This window comes from Phoxinus phoxinus (assembly GCF_949152265.1).
Source record: "Phoxinus phoxinus genome assembly, chromosome: 3".
NCBI classification, from domain to species: Eukaryota; Metazoa; Chordata; class Actinopteri; order Cypriniformes; family Leuciscidae; genus Phoxinus; species Phoxinus phoxinus.
In genome coordinates, this window is record NC_136878.1 from 40,269,242 (window position 1) to 40,291,903 (window position 22,662).

Consider the following 22,662-nt stretch of genomic DNA (forward strand, 5'->3'; position numbering starts at 1 on the left):
CTCTACTAAAGCATAAAAATACCATAATATGTTTGCAGACATTTAGGAAACATGCTGAGTTCACGTACTCATTTCATTGAAAAACAATGCTACAGCCAGTTACTTTACTTTGAAATGTCCGTTCCGTGTTGGAATGTCTATTTTTGCTTTGGTCTGTGTGATCTCGCCCCTGCCAGTTCACCCAATAGTATTTCGACACCCCGGGATGCCAGTTGGTAGGAAACACAGTGCATTGCAAACAAACAAACTGGGTCAGAGATCGCAGATTCTACCCGACCTAAAAAGCCTCGGCACCCATCAAAAAATCTCTATGAACGAGAGCATATTAAAACGCGGATAAATCAACTCATCAACTTACTTATTTAAGTCTCCTCGGCTTTCATTGTCAATTGCGCTCGTTCCTGTTGCGTGTCCTCAAACTGGCAACCCGCGTGATCGTCGAGTCTGAGAAGGAGGGGGCGGGGAAACAACGATTTTGGACTGCAGTACCTATTTCGACCACTAGCTGTCATTTTTACAGACGGCACCTTTAATTTGTAAGACATAGCGTGTTTAAAATTAGTTTTACAACATAGATCAACACTCGTCTGCATTTTCTTAATTGTCCTGCTGCTCTTTTGTTATGTAAGGGTTAATGCCCGACGAGGTGTCCATTGTCAGGTATTAATGGACGACGGTGAGGCGTGAACTGTCCGATGCGAAGTCCATTAATACCTGACAATGGACACCTCGAAGGGCATTAACCCGCTTATACCATGTTCACTTGCCAAATAACACATTTTTAGAACATTAGTTTATATTTTAATTAGTTTTACAATCGAAATCTAATGGTTTTAGAACTCCTTTATTAGGTGTCCTACATCACTTTTAATGGACACCCTGCAGCCAATCAGAATCGAGTGTTCACCCAGACCATGGTATAATCACTGATAATCTTCACCTTCAAAACTCTGAAATCTCATCATGAGTAACTTAAATGATAAACTCAGAAAGGTTTTTGACCAATAAGCACAGCATGTTAGATTAATGTATAGTTATATTTTATATAAGAAGAGCCTATGACAATGAGAGTGAGAGTTCCCATTCGAAAGGGAACCAAACAAATGGAGCTGGTTATGTGCTGCAAACGTCAAAATGTATTAGCTTACAAATTATGCACTATGGTAAAAGTGTTTTGAGGTCATAATATAATATTGTGCAAGGAACCGCATGAAAATACGTCTTTAATAATTGATATTCTGCCCCGTAATCATAATTTTGTATGAAAAGACCTAAACGCACTTGCTGTTTTACTGCCTATAGTGTTCATTTCAGGTGAAAACTGCAGTGATTTGTATACTGTATATTGGTAAATGTTTTGGATTTCACAAAAATATAGGTTTGTTTAATGCGCCTGTGTTTATTTTTTCAACTTGTCAATTCAGTATATCCCAAAGTTAACTAAATAATTCAAGCATAGTCACTGTTTTATCAGCGTTTGTGCCTGTTTGACAGCTGTTCACTGTGACATTGCCTTTGTCACCCAATAATAAATGTTCCAATTGCTGTGTTTAGCTTCAGTTGCTTTGACAGCTAATTGTCATGGCGATTGATATATGCGGCCTCTGTTTTCCTTCAGGTCCTGTTCAACATCAACAAGCTTCAGTCTGCCCAGCAAGAGGAGGGCTGGTTTCGCCTAGGGCCTGACAAATCTAAACACAGTGAATATGAGTGAGTGTATTTTGAATTGTGGCAAATATGCACACCACCTAAGCAAACCTTAAACTTTGGTTGCCACAGCAACACGTATTCACCTTTAACGGTTGCCTGTGGCGGAGAACATTAAGCAAATGGCACAAAGACAATAAAATACAAGGGAAAAAGTGCAACTTTCCCTAGTCTGTTCCTGGGAATTAGTCTGAGCTAACATTGGAGGATTGTTACGCACTCTTCCCTCAGGCTCGCACAGTGTTACGCTTGTGTGTTCTGGTCCATGTGTTGACAGGAAGTACTAATCCTTTCCCTGGCTAAATCCTGGGATTTTTTTTCTGTTCATTCGCTCTGTCTCCCCCTCCACCCGGCCCTCCTCTCCACCCATAAGAGATCATTTGGCCACGTGGATTGACAGTGGGGATTATTTCTCAAGCTGGCAGGAGGAGTGGGATGGAAAGGCTTATGTAAAAACTCCAGTACGGGGGATTCGGTTGGGTGACGACAAAAGCTATGCGTCATCTGAGAGCTTGTGCGAGTATGTAGGTAGATTAAGGCAGGAAGTGTTTTCGGGTACACGGCGTGTCAGTGTGACAGACTTGTGTCCACATGGGCAAAGGAGTCATTGACATTCGTTCAGTCGTTCATTTATTTATACACTTGATTGAACTTCCTGTCCAAATCCTTCGATGCGTCATGTAGTTCAAGCTCCACATCTACACGGATATATGGATCAGGCTTGAGCAACTTTTACATAGTGTTATGTAGACAAGGTGTAATATTGTGTAAATGTTGGAGGTAGATAAGGGAAAACGTTTTCAGCATTTGAGCATCATAAGTAGTCTGCTAAAAATTGTCGGACCGTTCCATAATCGTGTCTTCTTAAAGGCCAAAGGATTGTATTTAGGGCATACATGGACTGACTATCCATGATTTCCGGATTAACCCTCATGTACTGCCGAGATGGATTGTTTGGGGTCACAGATTGACTTTATTGTCCTTAAGTTTGGGGGTCCCATGCAGGGATTTTAAGGGTAAAACTAACAGTACTTATTCCAAAATTATAGGCTTAGTTTACCTAAAAAATGAAAATGCTGTAATCATTTACTCCCCCTCATGTCGTTCCAAACCTGTTTGACTTTTTTTCTTCCTTGGAACATAAAATAATATATTTTGAAGAATGTTAGTAACCAAAGATTTTTGGTTCCCATTTACTTACATTATCTTTTTTGACCAGTAGAAGTCAAAACTAACATTCTTTTAAATGTCTCCTTTATGTTCCAAAGAAGAAAGAAAGTCATACACGATTGGAACAACATGAGTGTGAGTAAATTATGTGATGGACTATCATTTGAACCTCTGTTTTTTTCTCTGCAAACTCTTGTATTTGTCATTTAATCCTTTTGCCTAATCTAAACCAATTTGACAGATATCATTAAGCCACTAAACCAAAAGTAATGTACATGTAACACATTCCATGTTCTTTTGAATAATTAGATTTAACATGAACTATAACTTCAAATTATAGTTTATAGTTATAAACTTTTTATCATTATTATTATATTAAAGACCTCAAACAGAACATGTGGGTTCATTTCGTAAAAGTCTTTTATCAAAATGCTTAACAGTGGTATACATGATGGTAAAAATGTGTCTATATATTGTGAATCTAATCTGACAATGACAATTCATTGCAAATGCATCAATTTCCAGAAATTAAAAATGGGAGCTAAAAATCTACACTGCCGGTCAAAAGTTTGGGTTTGGTAAGATTTTGTTTGTTTGTTTGTTTTGTTATGCTCACCTCGGCTGCATGTATTTGATCAAAAATACAATAAAACAGTAACATTGTGAAATAGTATTACAGTTTAATATAACTGTTTTACATGTGACTATATTTTATGTAAATATTCTAAACTATTTTATTTAATAGGTTATCGCAATTTTATTTTCAAAATTGGCAGATTTGGTCTGCCTTAAATATGCTGATGCACAACCGTCTGTTCCTTCTAAACAGTTTTTTCTTTTTTTTTTCTACTCTGACCAGATTTAAAAAACAAGATGGGAATTAAAATGTCACGGCCAATCCTGAACAAAGGATTATTTGACTCTAGGTTTTTGCCCACATGCAATAAAAAAAGCACCGTTTGATAATCGTCTCTGAGTAATCATGTACCTGTATGTATTTGCATCATCTGAGATATTGTTATGAACTTATTTTTATATTTCGTGAGGATACCCCAGAAGTCATTAGTGATTTTTCTGTAAGAATTTTGTTGTTTTTTATATTCATTCTGATGTCATCCTGATGAAAAGTTTTCCATTAAGCTCCTATAATCTCTCGCTCCCCTCGGGTGATCCGCTCTCATCTCAGTGAACAAATCAAGCTGTTGTTGTTTTTGTTTATTTTCTCTTTCTCCTCTTTTCACTCCCTCACCGTCTTCTTTCTGATTGGATTTTTGACGGCCCACCATCTGTTGCCTGCTGTTCAGTGACTGGCTGTTATGGTGGCACTCACACACACACACACACACACACACACACACACACACACACACACACACACACACACACACACACACACACACACACACACACACACACACACACACACACACACACACACACACACACACACACATACTCTCTTCCAATTCCCACCTTCCTCGAGTATTTCCCATCTTTACAGTGAGAGAGCATGTAGCGTATGGAGTGACTGAATATATAAATTACGAAATATTAATGCTAATATCATCTCCATTGCAAAATCATATTTAGATGTTTGGAACGGCACATGGATTTAAGTGAGTCATATCATGACACTTTATCTTTTCGAAATGAAAAGTTCCCACAGTAGATCCTCCTAAAGGATCCCAGTGAACAGAAATGTTAGCAAAAAATGGCTTGTTTAATTCTAAGATGATAGATCTTAAACAGGATAGTGCCATATTTAAATTGATAGGAATAGAAGTATGGTGTGTTCAGTTGATTGTACTGTAGTTGAAAAACTTTCCGATTGTTTATTCCAGCTGATGAGACATCTTACTAAAAATCCCCAAACTCCATAAAACAGTTTTGAAAGTTAAAAACAATCCGTCATCTAGGACCTTCATGTTGTCTGTTGGTCTTAAATGGTCATAAAACTTAAACTTAAAGGGAAAGCTCACCCAAAAATGAAAATTCTGTCATCTTACCCCCAAGTTGGGTGAACTATCCCTTTAAGGCAAGACACTACAGGCAAAACCATAGTTTGGTCAATTTGGAGATTTTGGGCAATTTTGCTTTCATAATATGTCTTCTTTTTAGACTAGTGGAAAGAAAACATCCAGTACAAACATTTAAGTGTTACAATACAATACAATACATATATTTAAAGGCAGTTTTTTCAAAATTAGTTTTTTTCCCCCTCATGCACTGAGCCAGAAATCTCCCCTTCAGTAGGACTTACATACATCAGACTTTACAGTTTTATTCATATCTATATTCGGAAGGTTTTTAAACTCATCTTATTCCTAAAAATATGGATTTTTTCCCCCTGTAGCCTTTGAAAGTGTTTTCTGATTTATGGAGTGATAAACCGAGATATGCAAATTCCCATCGGTAAACACCTTGAACTCTAATATATCAACACAATAAAACAATAATTTTGAACTTGGCTTTATGCAATGTTTAGATTGGCGTTCTTATTTCTTAGTGCATATTGAGTTTTTCTTTTTAGTCTTGAGTGATTCTCCCGTATTCATTTATATGGCCTATAAAGATGTAACTTAGAAAGATAGTTCACCCAAATATTTATATTTTTGGATGACCTATACCTTTAATTATGCCATTTTCTAAGATAACATCTTTTCGCCGAATTCTAACACAGCATCATATATGCATCCTTCATGAAGAAGTGAATCCCAGAATACACTGCTCTGTAGAAAAATAAATCCAAGGTTGTGAATGAGACAAGCAAAATGTTAATTATAAATACATTTATGAATAGTAATAAATTAACTTATTATTCACTTTATTGCAACATGACTACTGTTGATTGTTTATTTAAATATCTTGTTCAGTCATGAAACTATGGCGTTCTTTACATGCAATCTGCTAGCAATCATTTATTACACGGCACAAGCTGATTGGCCTCTGCTGATTCTCAGCCAATGAGATTGCATGCTCACTATATAAAAAAAGTCTGGTTCAGTGTTCGCTGTAAGCTGGTCCTGCTGGTTCAGAGTTCCTCTGAAACCCCCCACCTCCCCCAGCTCCACCTGCCTAACATGCTAAAACACTTGTCATGAACCAAATATATTAATATTACTCCAAAATTAATTAAATGTATTAATTAAATAGATTTTTAACTGCTACCTAATATTAGTATGTAATTATGTAAAATTGAGTATATTTTACCATTAACTCATCATGCAGTTAGTCTATTGAAATCAGTTGAGTTGTGTATAAATAAAACTGTGGAGTGTTTTATTTGTGTAGTCAATCTGCTTATAGAGTGTTTCAAACCAGTCATTTATGAGTTTCTGACCGTTCGGACACTGCCTACGTGAGCAGTAGGGTTTGCGAGCAGAGCTTGTATAGATTGTGCAGCTGTAGCCGAGAGCCATTTTTACTTCATCCATTTCTGAAGCCAAATTGTCTCTAAATGCTTGCCTCAATGTTGTGTTTTTCAGTTGGGTTGCCAAGGTGTCCTCATTTTCTGTTCCATCATGACAGAGTTAGAAAGCACAGCCACACACATTTACAGTAATAACATTTACTGTTTGTCTTTTTACGTGTCGCTGAACAGAACAGGGTCCTTAATGGAGTCATTCTGCCTAATATTGTTTGTCTCCCATACTGTGCTTTACTTCCTGGAAAGGTTTCACTGTGTTTTCTTCCTTATGAGTAATGTTTTCTTATGTGAAAATGTACATTTTCATTATTAAAATCCCATTTTAATTGGAAAAAGGAGGATCTGCACAGAATGTCAGTGACCTAATATAGTATTATTGCGTTTCTCTTATTCTTTCCTAGAGGAACTCTGGGTTCTCTGCGGCTTCAGCTGCGGCTTCGGGACGAGGTTGTGTTGCCATCCAGCCATTACAAGCCACTCACAGAGCTACTCAGCCAGTCGGTCGGCTCTCAGCTCAACGTGAGTCTGATGCCATTTGGACTGAGCCTTATCTCAGGGAATATGCCTGTGCATTATCTCTTGAATTCACATGGCATATTCCTCGTAACAAGATAACAAGACATAATTCGGTGTATGGATTGCGAAATGCAGCACTCGTTGTTATCTGATCTCATTTGTATGCATGTGATGGATACTCTACTCGTGCCTGCAAATGTTAAAGAGACAGGTCGCCTAGAAAAATTCTCACATCATTTACTCATCCTTATAGTGTGTTCTTTCAAACCAGTATGATAATATTCTGTAAAATGCTCTCTTTTCCATATGTTTTGTGTTCCAAAGTCATACAGGGTATAAACAACAGGATGAATAAATGATGACAGAATATTCTGTTTTGAGTAAAATGAGGTTGCAAATTAAAACAAACAATGAAGCATGTTCACTATGATAAACGGGTTATTGTTTTAGCTCACAGTGTTGTATTTAAAGCTCATTTAAGCATAACCTCATTTGACTGAAATGACTGTGTTAATTGTAGGGCAACTGGCCTGATTTCATCATGCTGATTGATGAGACCACTACAGCTGAGAGCAGACAGGAAGTAGCTAATAATCTGGTGAAGCTGTTTTTGGGTCAAGGACTTGTCAAGGAGTTCTTGGATGTTCTGTTCAAACTGGAGCTGGATAAGACTAGTAAGCAAATAAGAAACATATACACACGCGTGTGTGTGTGTTTGTGTGTGTGTGTGTGTGTGTGTGTGTGTGTGTGTGTGTGTGTGTGTGTGTGTGTGTGTGTGTGTGTGTGTGTGTGTGTATATATATATATATATTATATTATGTGTTTATGTTCAATTATTTTGGTCACACCTGTATTATTAAAAACCTTTCTACGTCTAATGTGCACTTTGATGCCAATTGATGGTATGATGTTGTTGTTGTTGTTATCATCCTTCAGCTGAACCCAACACACTGTTCCGCAGTAATTCATTAGCATCCAAGTCTATGGAATCATTTTTGAAGGTAAATATACTTATTAATATACATGTGTTAAGGTGGCCAGATTTCTGAAATGGAAACTAGTGACAGTTCAGTGGTCAAAATAGAATTGGAATCTCACTCGTTATTATTCATTAATTCAAAAAGAATTTGCCAGGAGTAGGTTTGGTTCATTGTTCTTTTTTGGTTTCGTTTTTATTCCGTTCCTTGTTATGGTTTGCCTGAATTTGTTCTGCTAGTTTGTTTCCATATCATTAGTTTCCACACGCCTGTTGTTAGTTCTGTTAATCACACTGTGTATTTAAGCCCCTGGTTCCTCTCAGTTCTTGGTTCAGTCTCGTATTTCTATTATGTGGTTGTTTTCTTTCAAGATTCCTGATCTCTCCTGCGTTTTTTCCGAGTTATATTGTAATCAAGAGCTTTTCCTGTTATTTCCCTATAGACTTTACAGCCACACCAGCAAACCGTTACAGCATTTTAGTTTTTTTTAATTGTTGTGGGTTTCATATACTGTTCCATATGCTGTAAAGCTGGGGTGAACCCTAGGGAGAGAGGATCCAAATTCATATATACATTTAATAATACTTATGATAATAACTGAAATATACAAAGCATAGGAACTAGTAAACTACGAAAACAGAACTGAGCAAACCTAATAAACCACCATAGAAGGATTAGAGCCAACAAAAAACAGAGCAAACACTAGGACACAGGAAATGCAGAACACTATTATTATAATTAATAACTACTAAGATGTTTTTGGGACATAATGACACTAACTGGTTTTAATACAATTAAATTCACCAAAATCACACTATGAAAAACAGTAAATAGAAACCATTGCAAAACAGTATTTTATTATAACAAAATTATGACTTTACAGAAACAAAATATAATGACAAATAAAACTAATTGTATTTAATATTTTCACTTTTAGAAACAGTGAATATACTGTACACTGTAAATACAACTATTAATTTTGAGCATAAAGTTTGGCCTTTCTGCAAATGTAATTGTTGCAAATGTAATTAAGTCATATCAGGGTGTATTATCACTCTTGTAGTTAAGATGTGTATGCGGAAATAACTGCATCTGGTAACATTTAAAATTGTGTGCAGACTGTCCCACACCCTATTCAGGCCCTGTTATATGGCAAAAACCGAGACTGTTCCCGGAAAACAAGGAAGTCTGATCACCCTAATTTGTGTTGCATGTGTTATAATTGTACAGAAATTTAAAATGAATATGAAAGTCAGACTTTTGACTTGCAGCATAAAGTTTGATCCTCATAATTTATTCTAGCCAAGAACTGCCCACTTAAACAGAAAGGGACCATCTTACATTTAGAGAAAAGATTGCAAGGACACACATAAACATATTGATGAATAAATATTCAAGACCAGAATCAAGACCAGGAACATGCATTGAGAAATAAAATAGGGTTAATTTGGATTTATTGTTAAATTTAACTTTGTTCAATTTAACCAGCTTAAACCTCCTGCTGTTTTATTATATTTTATTCCAGGTTTCATGATTTGATTATGTGCAATATTACACAAAGGCACCTTTGACTTTTGTCTTCATTTTTCTCACTGCAGGTGGCTGGGATGCAGTATCTGCACAGGCTTCTAGGCCCCATTATAAACCGAATATTTGAAGAAAAGAAATATGTAGAACTGGACCCCAGTAAAGTAGAACTGAAAGAGGCAGGGTAAGACAACTATGACTCATGGTTACATTTGACATTTTTATGGTTCAAAAATTCAATTTCTCTTCTGGTATTCCAGGTGTGCAGGTTTGCACCGTCAGCAGACTGAGTCTGATATTATTCAGCAGAGCTCCAGCCTCCTGCAGTCGTACCTGTCTGAGCTGCTCACCTCCATCCTGCAGTCGGCCTCCTACTGCCCGCTGCTCATCTGCCAGGCTTTCCATCAACTCTACCTCAGAGTGCAGAAACGCTTCCCTGACCCAGAGTACCGGGTCAGTGATATTCATTTTTCATTATTTAAACATTATTTAAAGGGTCACCCGGGAAATTCTGGATTCACTAGGGGTGTCCTAGTGTCCCAATCTACAAATGTAATTATGTCCAGTTTTCATCTGTTATACCATCCCATGTTTGCCTGGTAAAAATAAAAAAAAGTCCAAAAAAATCCCATAGACTTACAAGGACAGGAAGGACAGGTTCAAACTTTAGAATATCACAAAGACTCAATGGTGGACTATTTTGGACCATTTTTAAAATTAGACATTAAAGGGATAGTTCACCCAAACATAAAAATAATGTCATCATTTGCTCAACCTTATGTCATTCCAGACCTGTATGACTGTATGACTTTCTTGCATCTGCAGAACAAAAAAGCTATTTTTTTTTAAAACAAATGTCTCTGTTTTGTATACATACAATAAAAGTCTGCGGTGGCGGGTGTTGTTTAAGACTTCATTGACTTTTATTCAAAAGAGTTTAAAATATTCTCTTTTGCATTCCACATACAAAAAACGGCATAGAGGTTTGGAAATTTAGCATTTTAAATTTAAATTTAGCAACAAACAGCAGTTCTGAATGAGTCTGCATCTGTTGAGTGAATAATTCAATGACTCACTCATAAAGACAGGCACTTGCTTCATTCCTGAATGAATCAGCCAATTTGAACAAATCTGTTGAGTGAATAATTCAATGACTAACTCATAAAGACAGTCTTGCTTCATTCCTGAATTAATCAGCCAATTTGAACAAATCAGTTAAAAAAATGATTCAACTGCAGTGTCTCATTTCAAAGGCTGTGTCCTCTGGAGGTCGCGTTTGTTGGCCACATAGAGGCTGCCTCATTTCAGTAAAGTATATTCCAAAGTCATAAAAAAATGACAATTTACACTTCACAAAGAATAACGGTCAATTTTATAATGGTTACTTTTCGGAAATGAGACATATCCTTGATGACGTATGCGGCCAACAAATACACAGCTAATGACTCACTCATTAAGACAGCGACTTGCCGCCACCTACTGATGGTTTTAGATTCATATTTGAACGTATAATACAATTTTCTCTATCATTTCACATTTTTATTTTCAAAATGTTATATATAAAACATTATTCTCGTAACATTTATGAAATTGTAATTGAAGTATTACGCATTCATGCATTCAAAGATGGATTTTCTAGGATACTGGTTTCATTTGATTGGTAACAGCCCTAGTCCCTAGTGTCTTACTATTCTAATATAATTTAGTAATTCAATTTAACAATTTGACAAATGATCACAGATACATTTAAATAGGTTAGAAAAAATGGCATTATAAAGATACAAAATTTAGATCATAGTTTTTTTAATCACCTGGTTGTATATTTTTCCTCAGAAGGTGAAGTTCATTGCTGTGACCAGCTTCCTGTGTCTGCGGTTCATCTCGCCTGCCATCATGTCTCCAAAATTATTTCACCTGCGCGAGAAACATGCTGATGCCCGTACGAGCCGCACACTCCTGCTACTTGCCAAAGTATGACCAGATTTTAAGGAAACCATTGTTGTGAATACAAGTAACATATCAGCTGAAAATACACCAGCTGTTATATGTGTTATATGTGCTGTCCAGCTGTTATAAGTCTTTAACGTAACACAAATTAAGCTCAAATCCTTTCAGTTAATTGAGAATAAGGTTTTGCACTCACTGTTGCAATAACATTAACTATTTAGGTCACAGTATAGTCATGGATTATGACCTGCATACATTCATAGACCTAATTATGGTTAACATAATCCCTCTTTCGTCATTGTGACTTCACCCGCGTGTTTCCTCAGGCTGTGCAGACCATTGGGAATATGGACACTATCTCATGTTGCTCTAAAGAGCCATGGATGGTCTGCTTGCAGCCAGCCATACAGCAAGGCATCACCCAGCTCAAAGACTTCATCACAAAACTGGTCAACTGCCACGAGTCAGAGGGTGAGCTGCTCTAAATTAGTCATTAGATGAAAAATTGAGTGGATCCCCATGCATGGCTGGAGACTCATTCATACCTGTCATATCTGATCAATCTTTTGATAATTAATCTTCATTTTTTTTAAATCCTTTTTGATTTTCTTGTTGAAGCAGCAGGTTTAATCGTGTAATTCACCCAAAAATGAACCGACCCTTAAGAGATGGAGCAGACAGTCAAGACCCTAATTTTATTCACTTGTCTTGCTCTCTCTTTTCTTTTATATTTAAAACAGATCTTGAGCTTCAGACACGAATGAGCCTACAGTGTGGCACTATGGAGAAAGAAGGTTTCCTCTTACTCCACAGGACCAAGGACAAGTGTATGCCCATGACATCACCCTTTAAGAAGTACTATGTCACGCTCTGTAAAGACACTCTGTCCTACTCGCGGACGCAACACTCTAAGGTAGGTAGCACTGATGGCTTGACTTTAAAGGGATAGTTCAGCCAAAATAAAAATTCTGCCATTAATTACTCACCATCACGTCGTTCCAAACCTGTAAGACTTTTGTTCATCTTCAGAACACGAGCAAAAACTTTTCCAATTGTCTATGAATTCTATATTATTTCGCGGACACCAATTAGACAGCCAGCCATTGAGTGATGACAATCTGCTAACTATCTCATCACTCCTGCGAACAGGACGGGGGCCAGAGCAAATTACAGTGCCTGACATCGTACTTGCGAGTTCACAAACCTCTTTAATGTTAATTTTGGTGATCTCCGACTGGCGAAGTCGAACATCATTTGTGGCGACGTGAATAATAATCTTAGATAATTTACGTTTAGCATTAGCCAGCACTTTTAAATTTGCTTTGATTTCAGGCGCTCTGGCTCCCGGCAAACATGTGACTATAGTGGCTGGTGTCTCTATTTTCACGTTCCGTGTAATAGAATCGCCAATAACTAGGACACATTCAACAGGATTCTCAGTGGGTGTTTCACTGAGTGGGGAGAATTTATTTGTTGTGGTAATCGGAATGGAAGAGCGGTGTTTTGTCCCGCGACTATAGCGTCATACCGTCACCCATTTACCCTGCTGCACGGGCTCTACTTCAGCCGGAACCGAATGTACAGTGTTCACTAAACTAGTCGCATCCAAAGCAGTATCTAAAGCCTTGCACTCTTACTATCCTCGATTAAAGTTTGGATGCGTCTCTAGTTCTGAAATCTTCTCCGTCAGCCTGACTATCTCCCTGTATTTATCACATGTAAATCGTATGATGACAGAGAAAGCTATGCTATACATGTTACATGAGGTGCACCGTGCAAGTGACAATAAGAGGAGGAGAAGACATGACCTACCGTGTTTGTTGACTGGCGCGAGCAAATTAAATAAATAAAGAGCGCACAGATGGCACGCTAAATACTAGCGTTTTGTGCTAGCAATTAATTACATTGAAGCTAGCAATCACAGGTTAATATGCGATGTTGAGTAAGTTATATTTAGCAATGGTGAATGATAGTAAAAGGGGATTCAAAACAGAAATATATACGAGGCTTACAGACGCAAACCAACTTAGCAGCTCAGCAAGTCAGCAGTATCAGCAGGGCAGACAGGAGCAATCGATCAGACAGTAGCAATCAAAACTCAACCACTCCGATTCGACATATACGTCGTCAAGCTCAATATGAAACCTATGGGGTCGCTGTGTCCAGTTTATATACTTTCTATGGCAAGAACCAGTGAGGTTCATTCTCGTGTGTTACTCAACACATTTGATCTTCAGTAAGAACCAATGAGGTTCATTCTCGTGTGCTACGTTCTCGTGCGTCAAGCAGGTTCGGCTTCTGTTTGTGTTCGCTGATCAATGTTTATATGTGAATTATAGAGCCCCAACAAGGTAGCTGTATTCCCTAAAATGGAGATTCTTTGTATCTTGGTGTGAGCAGCGCCACCTGGACCCGGTCAACGGGTTGGACACCGGCTACACTGAAGGTCTATGTGGCTGCCATTTCAGCTTTTGATGGAGCTTCTATTGGGAGACATCCTCTGGTGTCTCGGTTCTTGCGAGGTGCCAGACGGCTGATGTCTATCATTTGGTCACAAGTTTCTTGGACCTAGCATTGGTCCTGGGAGCAATAGCAGAAGCACCATTTGAGCCATTGGAGTCAGTCTCTGAAAAAATGCTGACTCTTAAAGTGACTCTCATACTAGTTTTTGATTTTAGAGAGTATGAGACTTGTAGTAGCCAGTAGCCTCTTCCTGCTTAGACTTTGCTCCAGGTGTCAGAGCTATACTGCACCCCAGACCAGAGTATGTTCCAAAAGTTTCTTCTAGTTTCGTCTAGTTACATCCGCCTCATGAGACACAAGAGCAAGAAAGGCTGAATTTGCAATGTCCGGTCCGTGCTTTGAGGATCTACATCCACGGCTCAGGCCAGTGGTGTAAGTCCTCTCAGCTTCTGTCTGCTTTGGTGGCTGCGATAAATGGAATGATGTCACCAAGCAGTGAATCTTTCATTGGATCACTGACACAATCTCTCTCTCCTATGAAGCGCGCGGAATGGCTTCACCTCTAAGAGTTAGGGCCCAACTCAACTAGGACTGTTGCATCCTCCAAAGCTTTTGCTAGGGGTGCATCCTTGCAAGATGTTTGTGCTGTCCTCCACACACACAGTCTTCAGGTTTTATAGTCTGGACATGGATTCAACCCCAGGGTCTCAAGTCCTTCAGGGTTGATCCGGCCTCAGGTCGGTCTGTGCAGATACATAGCCTTGTGAGTCAGATGCTGTCCCATGTGATCACATCCACTGTTGAGGCAAAGTCACATTAGTTTTTTGTTGCGCTCTGGTAAATGTGTTTCCATCACATGTCTTCTTATCAGATAAAAAAATTGTCCGCCTCGGATTAAATGCATACGTTTTTTTATGCGCATCTTTGGAATTAATGCGCATCTTAGCGTTTCATTCTAGTGTTATTTATGCCATATCCCAAAATGCAAAAATAGGTGAACAGAAACATAGCTAATGTCAGTGAAGAGCTTGTTATAGATTAAATATAAGCTTATTTTCTAAAAGTGGCCAAAATTGTCTATAGAAACACCCATACTGTATATACAGTGTATAAGATATGTTAAGCAGCCTCTGGTTTCTGAATCTGTAGAAGAGCTCGTCTATTTCGCTGCCAAAGATCCGGGCGGTAGAGAAGGTGGAGGAGAAGTGCTTCGGGAATGCCAACGTCATGCAGATTATCTCAAGCGAAGACTCGGGCCAGCAGGAAACCCTGTACCTCGACTGCAAAGTTAGTATTGCACTGGATTCACAAATAAAATGTGAATGTGGCAATTCATAGACACTGACTCAGATATGTGTTTGTTGTTGGTGAGATTGTAAGAATTGGCCCTGAAAAAAAATAAAATGGGTTATTTGATGTCTCATTGTTTCATTGTTTTATATTCTTTGTCTCTCTGTGTGACTGTAGAGTGTAAATGAGTTGAATCACTGGCTGTCAGCTTTGAGGAAAGCCTGCAGTCACAACACAAACACTATGAGCTGCTATCATCCTGGCATCTATAAAGCAGACAGATGGAGCTGCTGCCATCAAAAGGAGAAATCAGGTACTGTAAATATTAGATGATGTACAAGCAAGCCAGGCTTGTGATCTGTTTGGGGTTGGTAAGATGTTTAAAAAAAGTATCTTATGCTCGCTAAGGATGAATTTATTTGATCAGAAATACAGTAGGAAACCAGTAATATTGTGAAATAATATTACAATTTAAAATTGTTTTCTGTTTGAATATACTTTAAAATGCTATTTGTTCCTGTGATGGCAACGCTGAATTTTCAGCATCATTACTCCAGTGTCACGAGATCCTTCTTATTATTCTAATATGCTGATTTACTGCTCAAGAAAACATTTCCTATTTTTAATTTCAATGTTGAAAATGGTTGTGCTGCTTAATATTTGTGTAAAAACCATGACATTCAGGATAAAAAGTTTAAAAGAACAGGATTTATTTGAAATGTTATAAATGACTTAAGAGTTATTTAGACTTATTGTCAGTTTTATCTTGTTTTATTCATCATGTTGTTTCTGAATTCTATGGTGTGATCAGACCGATCTGTGTATGACATTAAAGTACCGCGAGAACAATTAGAGAGCAGTATGCTTTCAAAACGCTCTTGCGGTACTTTGATGTCATACAAAGTTAAGTCCGCGCAGCGCTGCTTCAAGTTGAACACACCTCTAGTTTCTTGGGTTTAAGTTTTGGTCTCATTAGTTCCCTTGCTTTCTGATTGTCTTGTTAGTTTCCATGGCTACTGATTATGTTTGCTACCTGTTTCTTGTTTAGTTTCTTGTATATATATATAGGGTGCTTCTCAAACGGAAGGCTGCATCTCAGGGGCTCTTTACACAATACCGTTTTCAACTAAAAACGTAAAACTTTTTATGCGTTTTGGCCGTTCATTTACACGACAACAGCGTTTAGGGTGGCTAAAAAACACAAACTTTTGAAAACGGATTTCAAAGTGCAAGTTTTTAAAAAACGGTCTCCGTGTAAACAATAAAAAACACGAGTCATGCACATGCGTATTACATGTTCAGTCTATAGTGTTTCATCGCCATATAATGGCCTGACAGTAGAATACAAAGTTTTTAGTTGTTTTCACGGATCCACGTGAATAGGGATCGTTTTGACAATGGTGTCGTCTGTACGCGGAAAACTCAAAGTAAATGCTTCTCCGTTTTAAGCATATCGTTGTCTTGTAAACATACACTTAAGCCCTATTCGGACGGGACTAGTTTTACATGGAGAGGTGGGGTTAAGTAATTATTACCAGAGCTTCTCAGTGATTTTAGTCCCGTCCGAATGTGCCATCTCAGTAATCATTGCGGACAATGTCAGTAAAGATTACGGCGACTTTTATCTGCTGTATAAAGGTCTGTAAAAATTACCTCAGGTAATACTAATCCCGTGCGAATAGACCCGCTGTAAATATGTACGTAAATATGTCATAATTGTCTGTTTAAAAGTAGTTTTCCGCGTTTTTTCAAGTATGGAGACGCTTGAAAAAGTATTCATTTGCGTTCTAGACGCTGGGACGAGTCTGTGGCAAAACTCAAGTGTTTTCCACACACCATTCAGATCAGAAAGAATATCGAAAGCACTTGTTAGAGGCACGAAACATCTTTTAGCGTTAGGCCTATTACCAACACAATCCAATCTGAAGTTAATTAATACATTGTTCAAACTGACATAACTGTTATATATATATAAATATAGGATATATGCGTTTGCACACGTGATATCAGGAAGCAACGTAATACACACATGACGACAGGAGGGTGACGGTGGTGCGCAAATTGAGTTTCCCCTCCCACTTCTGCTAGTTTTACTGACATTTCTTATCCCGTGCGAATTGGCCATTAATATTACAGACGTCCTGTGGTAAAATTACACTACTCCATCTACCCTTGTAAAGTTAATCCCGTCCGTATAGGGCTTTAGTAAGGCTGTAGATCCTTGGAAATCAGCCTTCATATCGTGTCCTTCATTCAGCTCATTCTGAAGCATGCATCGAGCGTAGCCTTCTCGTCCTTCAATCACCCAGAATCCTTTGCACACATTCCAATTCACGAAAAGAAGAACTGTCGGAAAAAAGTTCATTATGATATTATAATGTTTGCGGAGATCTTTTGTTTTGGTGTAAATTAATCACTTAACACTAAACTGCCAATAATGTAAGCTATTGGGAGAACACAGTTAATATAAAGATTTTTAATACAAAGTATTTTTTTCAAAATTAAGTTTAAATTGTATTTTCATGCCGTGACCATGGGGGCGGGAACATGTGTGACGTCGCTATGTGCACTTTCTAGAGCAGACTGTCTCATTCTAGTGTTCATTGCTGAGGAGGATTCTAGCCTAAGAAGCCTCAAAAGGACTGGTCCTCAAAATGGACGCAGCCTTCTGTTTGAGAATTACCCATAGTGCTGTGTTGGCCTCCTTGGTTTGTCGGTTATTGTTCTTGTGTTAATGCCAGCTGTTATGCTGTCTTTTGTTTCTCCTGTTGATTCTTGAGAGCTATTCAGTTAAACTGCTGTTTAAAACTGGATCCCTTTCGCTGCTCTCTTTATTATCCACTGCTACGTGACAATTATAGACTTATTTTAAATGTCTTGACTCTTTACAGTCACTTTTGATCAATTTAATGCATCCTTGCAAAATAAAAGTATTAAAAAATGTTTAAATCTTACTATACTGATAAACTCTTTGTTCATAGACCAAGGCTGTGATAAAACCAGACATGGAGTAACTCTGCAGGAGTGGTATGACCCACTGGACCCAGACCTGGAGGCTCAGCTCATCTACCAACATCTCAGTAGTGTCCAGCATGCCATGCGGTAATGTGGCATTAACATAACGGGCCTGTGTATTTAATTATGACTGCTGAAATGATTGATTCAAGCACATAATTCTATACAATAATGATTAAAATAGAATTAAATTATACAAAGCAGTTCAACATACATGTCAGCTTGGTAATAACTTCTAAATTTGTGTAAAATCCATGCAAATGACCTATAGGTCCAGGCCATCTATAAATGAGGTTTTGTACTTTTTTGCAGAGATAAGTATTTTAAGCTGAGAGAGCAGCAGGGAGTTCAGGAGGCAGATTCAGTAAGAGGTAAGTTATCAAGCCTGCCCGACACCTCAGTGGCATGTCCCTTCCTCCTTTTCTTTCAGCAATGTTGTCATTAAGTAGATGAAAAACTTAAAGGAACACTCCGACTTTTTGGGACTTTAGCCTATTCAACTTATCCCCCAGAGTGAGATAAGTCCATACATACCTTTTTCATCTCCGTGCGTGCTATGAGTCTGTTTGACGCACCCACCGCTAGCCTAGCTTAGCACAAAGACTGGATGTAAATGGTTGCAGCTAGCATACTAATCCAAATAAGTGACAAAATAACGCAAACATTTTCCTATTTACATGTTGTGATTTCGGAGTGATAACCGCAGCACCTGAGACGCGCCGTGGTGAGGAGCAGAGAGTTCGTTCAGAGCGCTGAGAGTCTCAGGTGCTGCGGTTATCACTCCGCCCAAGTAGCAGTGCTTCGCCTTCAGATAATATAGTTCCCAGTATTTATACAGTTAAAATATGTCTGTGTCTCATGTGACTTTGTTTTTTGTACACTCTGTGACTATACAAATCACAACATGTAAATAGGAAAATGTTTGCGTTATTTTGTCACTTATTTGGATTAGTATGCTAGCTGCAACCATTTACATCCAGTCTTTGTGCTAAGCTAGGCTAGCGGTGGGTGCGTCAAACAGACTTATAGCACGCACGGAGATGAAAAAGGTATGTATGGACTTATCTAACTCTGGGGGATAAGTTGAATAGGCTAAAGTCCCAAAAAGTCGGAGTGTTCCTTTAAAGTGCCCCTATTATGCTATTTTAAAGTTACCTGATTTTGTTTTGGAGGTCTCCTACAATGGGTTTACATGTAGGTTAGATAAAAGATTCAGTCTCTCTAAACCCGTCCCTTCCCAGAGCCCACTCTGCCTTGATTGGTCAGATGGCCCAGTCTGTTGTGATTGGTCTATCGCTTACAGCATGTGTTGGAAGTTCAGAATCGGTTATTTCTTTTGGGAGACAACAACTTTATTTGTTGTGCACTTTGATCTTTGAAACTTTGCAGACCTTTTACATTCACAAACAGCTATATAACACACTACATAAAAGGTAATGTCTGAAAGGGACACTTTAAGTCGGAGTACTCCTAGTGCCATGCACACCTGACCTGACTATGTGTGTTGGATGAAATTGCAATATAAAATAAAAATGTATAAATCTCACTAGAAAAATACTTTACAACATTTCAGTCAAGTGCAAGCACATTTATAAACACAGAGTATAATCATATGTTGGTAATAATAATCTCCACAAATAAATCATGAATTGCTTTTCCTGGATTGACCCTCTTTAAACGTGTTTTTGTCTATGGGACTTAATGATACATTTTTGCTTAATGTGATATTATAAAAATGTGCCTATTATGAGCATAGTTGATATTTTTTGGTAATATAGGTTTATTTGTGTCTCGATGTTAATTGTTTTGGTGAAATGTGAATATTGTGGCAATTACTAACAAATTGCATTGATAAAATGATTAAAACTGAAATAAAAATAAAGCTAAATAGATGTTAAAATTATAAAAAAAAAAAAAAAATGAAGTGTGACCAAAGCACATAACGAAAGTTTTAAAGTCTCCCTGGGGTGAAAATCAAGCTTTTATGTGGTTTATAGTGGTGTTTTTAATATGCTTTAAGACAAACCATGTCAAAATTCACAAGTTTACGCCATTGTTATGTTGAGTATAAACTGCAGTAAACTAAAAACGCGGTTTGAAATCGCTGGTGTTTCTGACGTCACAAACTACCTTGTAACCAATCACGTCAATCACGATGAGTGAGTAGAGTCGGGGCTAATCTGCATATTAAAAGTTTAAATATATAATTGGCATTTATCATTTTGTACATCATTTTGGTGATCAAAGATGAGTTTTAAAGGATACAATTATTGACTACAGGGGGACTTTAAAACCTAAAATGAAATGTGAGGAAAATACTATAATAATAATATATAAACAACAGTCATTTCCATTTAATGAACCACTTGTTCTCCTGACATCAATGCATTGATCTTACAGACCAGAAGAAAGCAGATGGACTATCAAATCTCTTCAGCATTCTCCAGGACCTACATGATGCACATGCCGCGGTGGAGGAAGAGGAACGACTGAAGAATAAAAACTTTTTCTTGGAATTACAAACGTAAACAAAGGGACTTTTTGGTTTGCATTTCATAATTCACAGTGTCATTCAGTCACTGAGCGCAGGATTCAGAGCCTGCTATTATTTGACACATAGACAAGAAAACAAGAGCTGTAAGTTTGATTAGTTCACGTGTTCTTGAACTTTTGAACCGATTATTGGTGCATAGATGGATATTTAGAGGGCTGTGATCACAATCCCTTTATTAAGGATAGTCGTGGTGTGTATTTGGTATTAAGGTAAGCTGAATTTCAGATAGTTTCAATTTACTGCAATGATTCCAGTAGGTTGGAAACTCAAAAACAGTGTCTTGTTGGCATTTTCTGCAGGTTTTACATGCATTCAGACATGCTATATTTGATTTTCCTTTGTAATGGTATTAATCACCATTCTTCTTTCATTTAATTGTATGCATGTCAGCTCTTCCTTTGTACAATTTTTACATGAAATCAATTTGATTAAAATGTTTATAGATTTTAAAGATGATTGTTTTTAATATTTTTTTTTAATCTATAGGGGAGAAATAGTTTATTCTTGGATCTAAATGCCATACAACACTGCCATTCCTGCTGTCTCAATGCCTTGTTCGTATCACGTGTCATGTTTTGGATGTATTGATGTTCTGTCTTTTTGTGATAAGTAAACAAGTGCGCATTGTGCATTTCACAAAAACTGTGTAACACAAAAACGTGGAAAATGTTCATAGTGATTTTTGTTATGAAAAAAAAAAAACTTCTTAAAATATGGTGATAGTAATTCTCCACTAGGTGGCAATACAGTGTTACTTATTGGAAAGCTGAATTCAGCCCTCGGTCACAGTGTAGCAGTGCTTGTAAATACAAGACTGTTGAAACTAGTTTTAGAAGATTATCATGAACTTCTCTATTGGATGGTGTTTCAAATTTTTACATATTTAAAATATGTGCTCTAGACAAATTTCTAGCAAACACAATGCATAATGTAAGTTCAGACTTTAATTGTTTGATCAAGTAATATCACAACTCTCTGTCTTCAATCACTCACCTTCCTATTGCTTGAAACCTGTATGCTTTTCTTTCTTGCGCAGAAAACAGCTGATATTGTTGATGCTGCCCAGTTGCATTAAGTCACATGATACCTGTGTTAATAAATGTAAGTCTTGCACATTCTACAAAATATCTCTTTTGTGTTCCATGGAAGAAAGTGTTTATGGCTTTGGATACTCCGTGTTGAGGAAATACAACTGGAATTGTTTTTTTATGGTATATGAAAAATTATTTAACATAATCACTGAGCATGTGATCAAGTCAGGTGACAGTATTTGGGCAATGTACTGTAAATTATGAATCGAGTGTACTTTTTACTTAAACATTTGGATCACATTAGTATTATTATTTGTATTTATCAATTAAATTGTGTAATAATTCATGTATTATTCATTTCTCATTCTTATTAGTTTGAGACTGATGTTTTGAGAGTTTTGCATTTACAGCGTATAATGTGTCAGTTAAAGTGGTGCCTTATGTTTACAAGAAAGAATGTGCTTCCTGTTTCCCTTCAGTAGTCATTTGAAACATGACCAGCGCTCTGTTATTTTCTCTTTCTTTCTTTCTTTCTCCACCTCTCTCAGTCTGTTCTCCTCTCCCTGTGTTTTCTTTTGATGGAAACACATTATTGTGTTTCACTCCCCTCTATTAAAGACAGGCACTATTATTTCACATGCTAAAGAGGAGGGACTGGTTGGAGAAATTTATTTAGGTAGTACAGCTGAGCTCTGCGTTATGTTGTGTATCAGAGGTGATGCTTATTTCGAAATGGGAATAGCATGCAAGAATTTCTGATTATGAGGAATTTAATAACTAACCAGCTGATGATTGTTTCCTCCTGTCCTGAAATTGAATTGGTTATACTGTAATATTGCTGGATCTTCATCTTGTTCTACTTTTTCTGACCTTTTCCTCACCTATTTTAAAGCCATTTAAGCGTTTTATTTTCCTCATGACCAAGAACATGTTTGTGGAAGTGTGTTCATGCAGCAATCAATAAAAACGGCATGGAAATTAAAACATCTCTCCTTCTTTCTCTCTGTTTTCTGTTCTTTGACAAATTGCTTTTGCTCC

General features: G+C 37.5%; 1 protein-coding gene across 4 annotated transcripts in view; it reads left to right on the top strand.

Annotated features, from left to right (window-relative positions):
- rasa4 (RAS p21 protein activator 4) overlaps positions 1 to 22,604 on the top strand; it is a 52,279-nt gene extending 29,675 nt beyond the window's left edge. For all 4 annotated transcript variants that reach the window (XM_079606557.1, XM_079606559.1, XM_079606558.1 and 1 more), the window contains 14 exons: positions 1,619 to 1,710; positions 6,706 to 6,823; positions 7,341 to 7,494; positions 7,757 to 7,821; positions 9,396 to 9,508; positions 9,585 to 9,777; positions 11,158 to 11,295; positions 11,598 to 11,742; positions 12,012 to 12,184; positions 14,884 to 15,021; positions 15,202 to 15,337; positions 18,006 to 18,126; positions 18,352 to 18,410; positions 20,440 to 22,604. In XM_079606557.1, coding sequence (XP_079462683.1) covers positions 1,619 to 1,710; positions 6,706 to 6,823; positions 7,341 to 7,494; positions 7,757 to 7,821; positions 9,396 to 9,508; positions 9,585 to 9,777; positions 11,158 to 11,295; positions 11,598 to 11,742; positions 12,012 to 12,184; positions 14,884 to 15,021; positions 15,202 to 15,337; positions 18,006 to 18,126; positions 18,352 to 18,410; positions 20,440 to 20,567 — 1,773 coding nt within the window. In that variant the 3' untranslated portion in view covers positions 20,568 to 22,604. The remainder of the gene's footprint in view (positions 1 to 1,618; positions 1,711 to 6,705; positions 6,824 to 7,340; positions 7,495 to 7,756; positions 7,822 to 9,395; positions 9,509 to 9,584; positions 9,778 to 11,157; positions 11,296 to 11,597; positions 11,743 to 12,011; positions 12,185 to 14,883; positions 15,022 to 15,201; positions 15,338 to 18,005; positions 18,127 to 18,351; positions 18,411 to 20,439) is intronic.
- Positions 22,605 to 22,662: the final 58 nt, after the last annotated feature.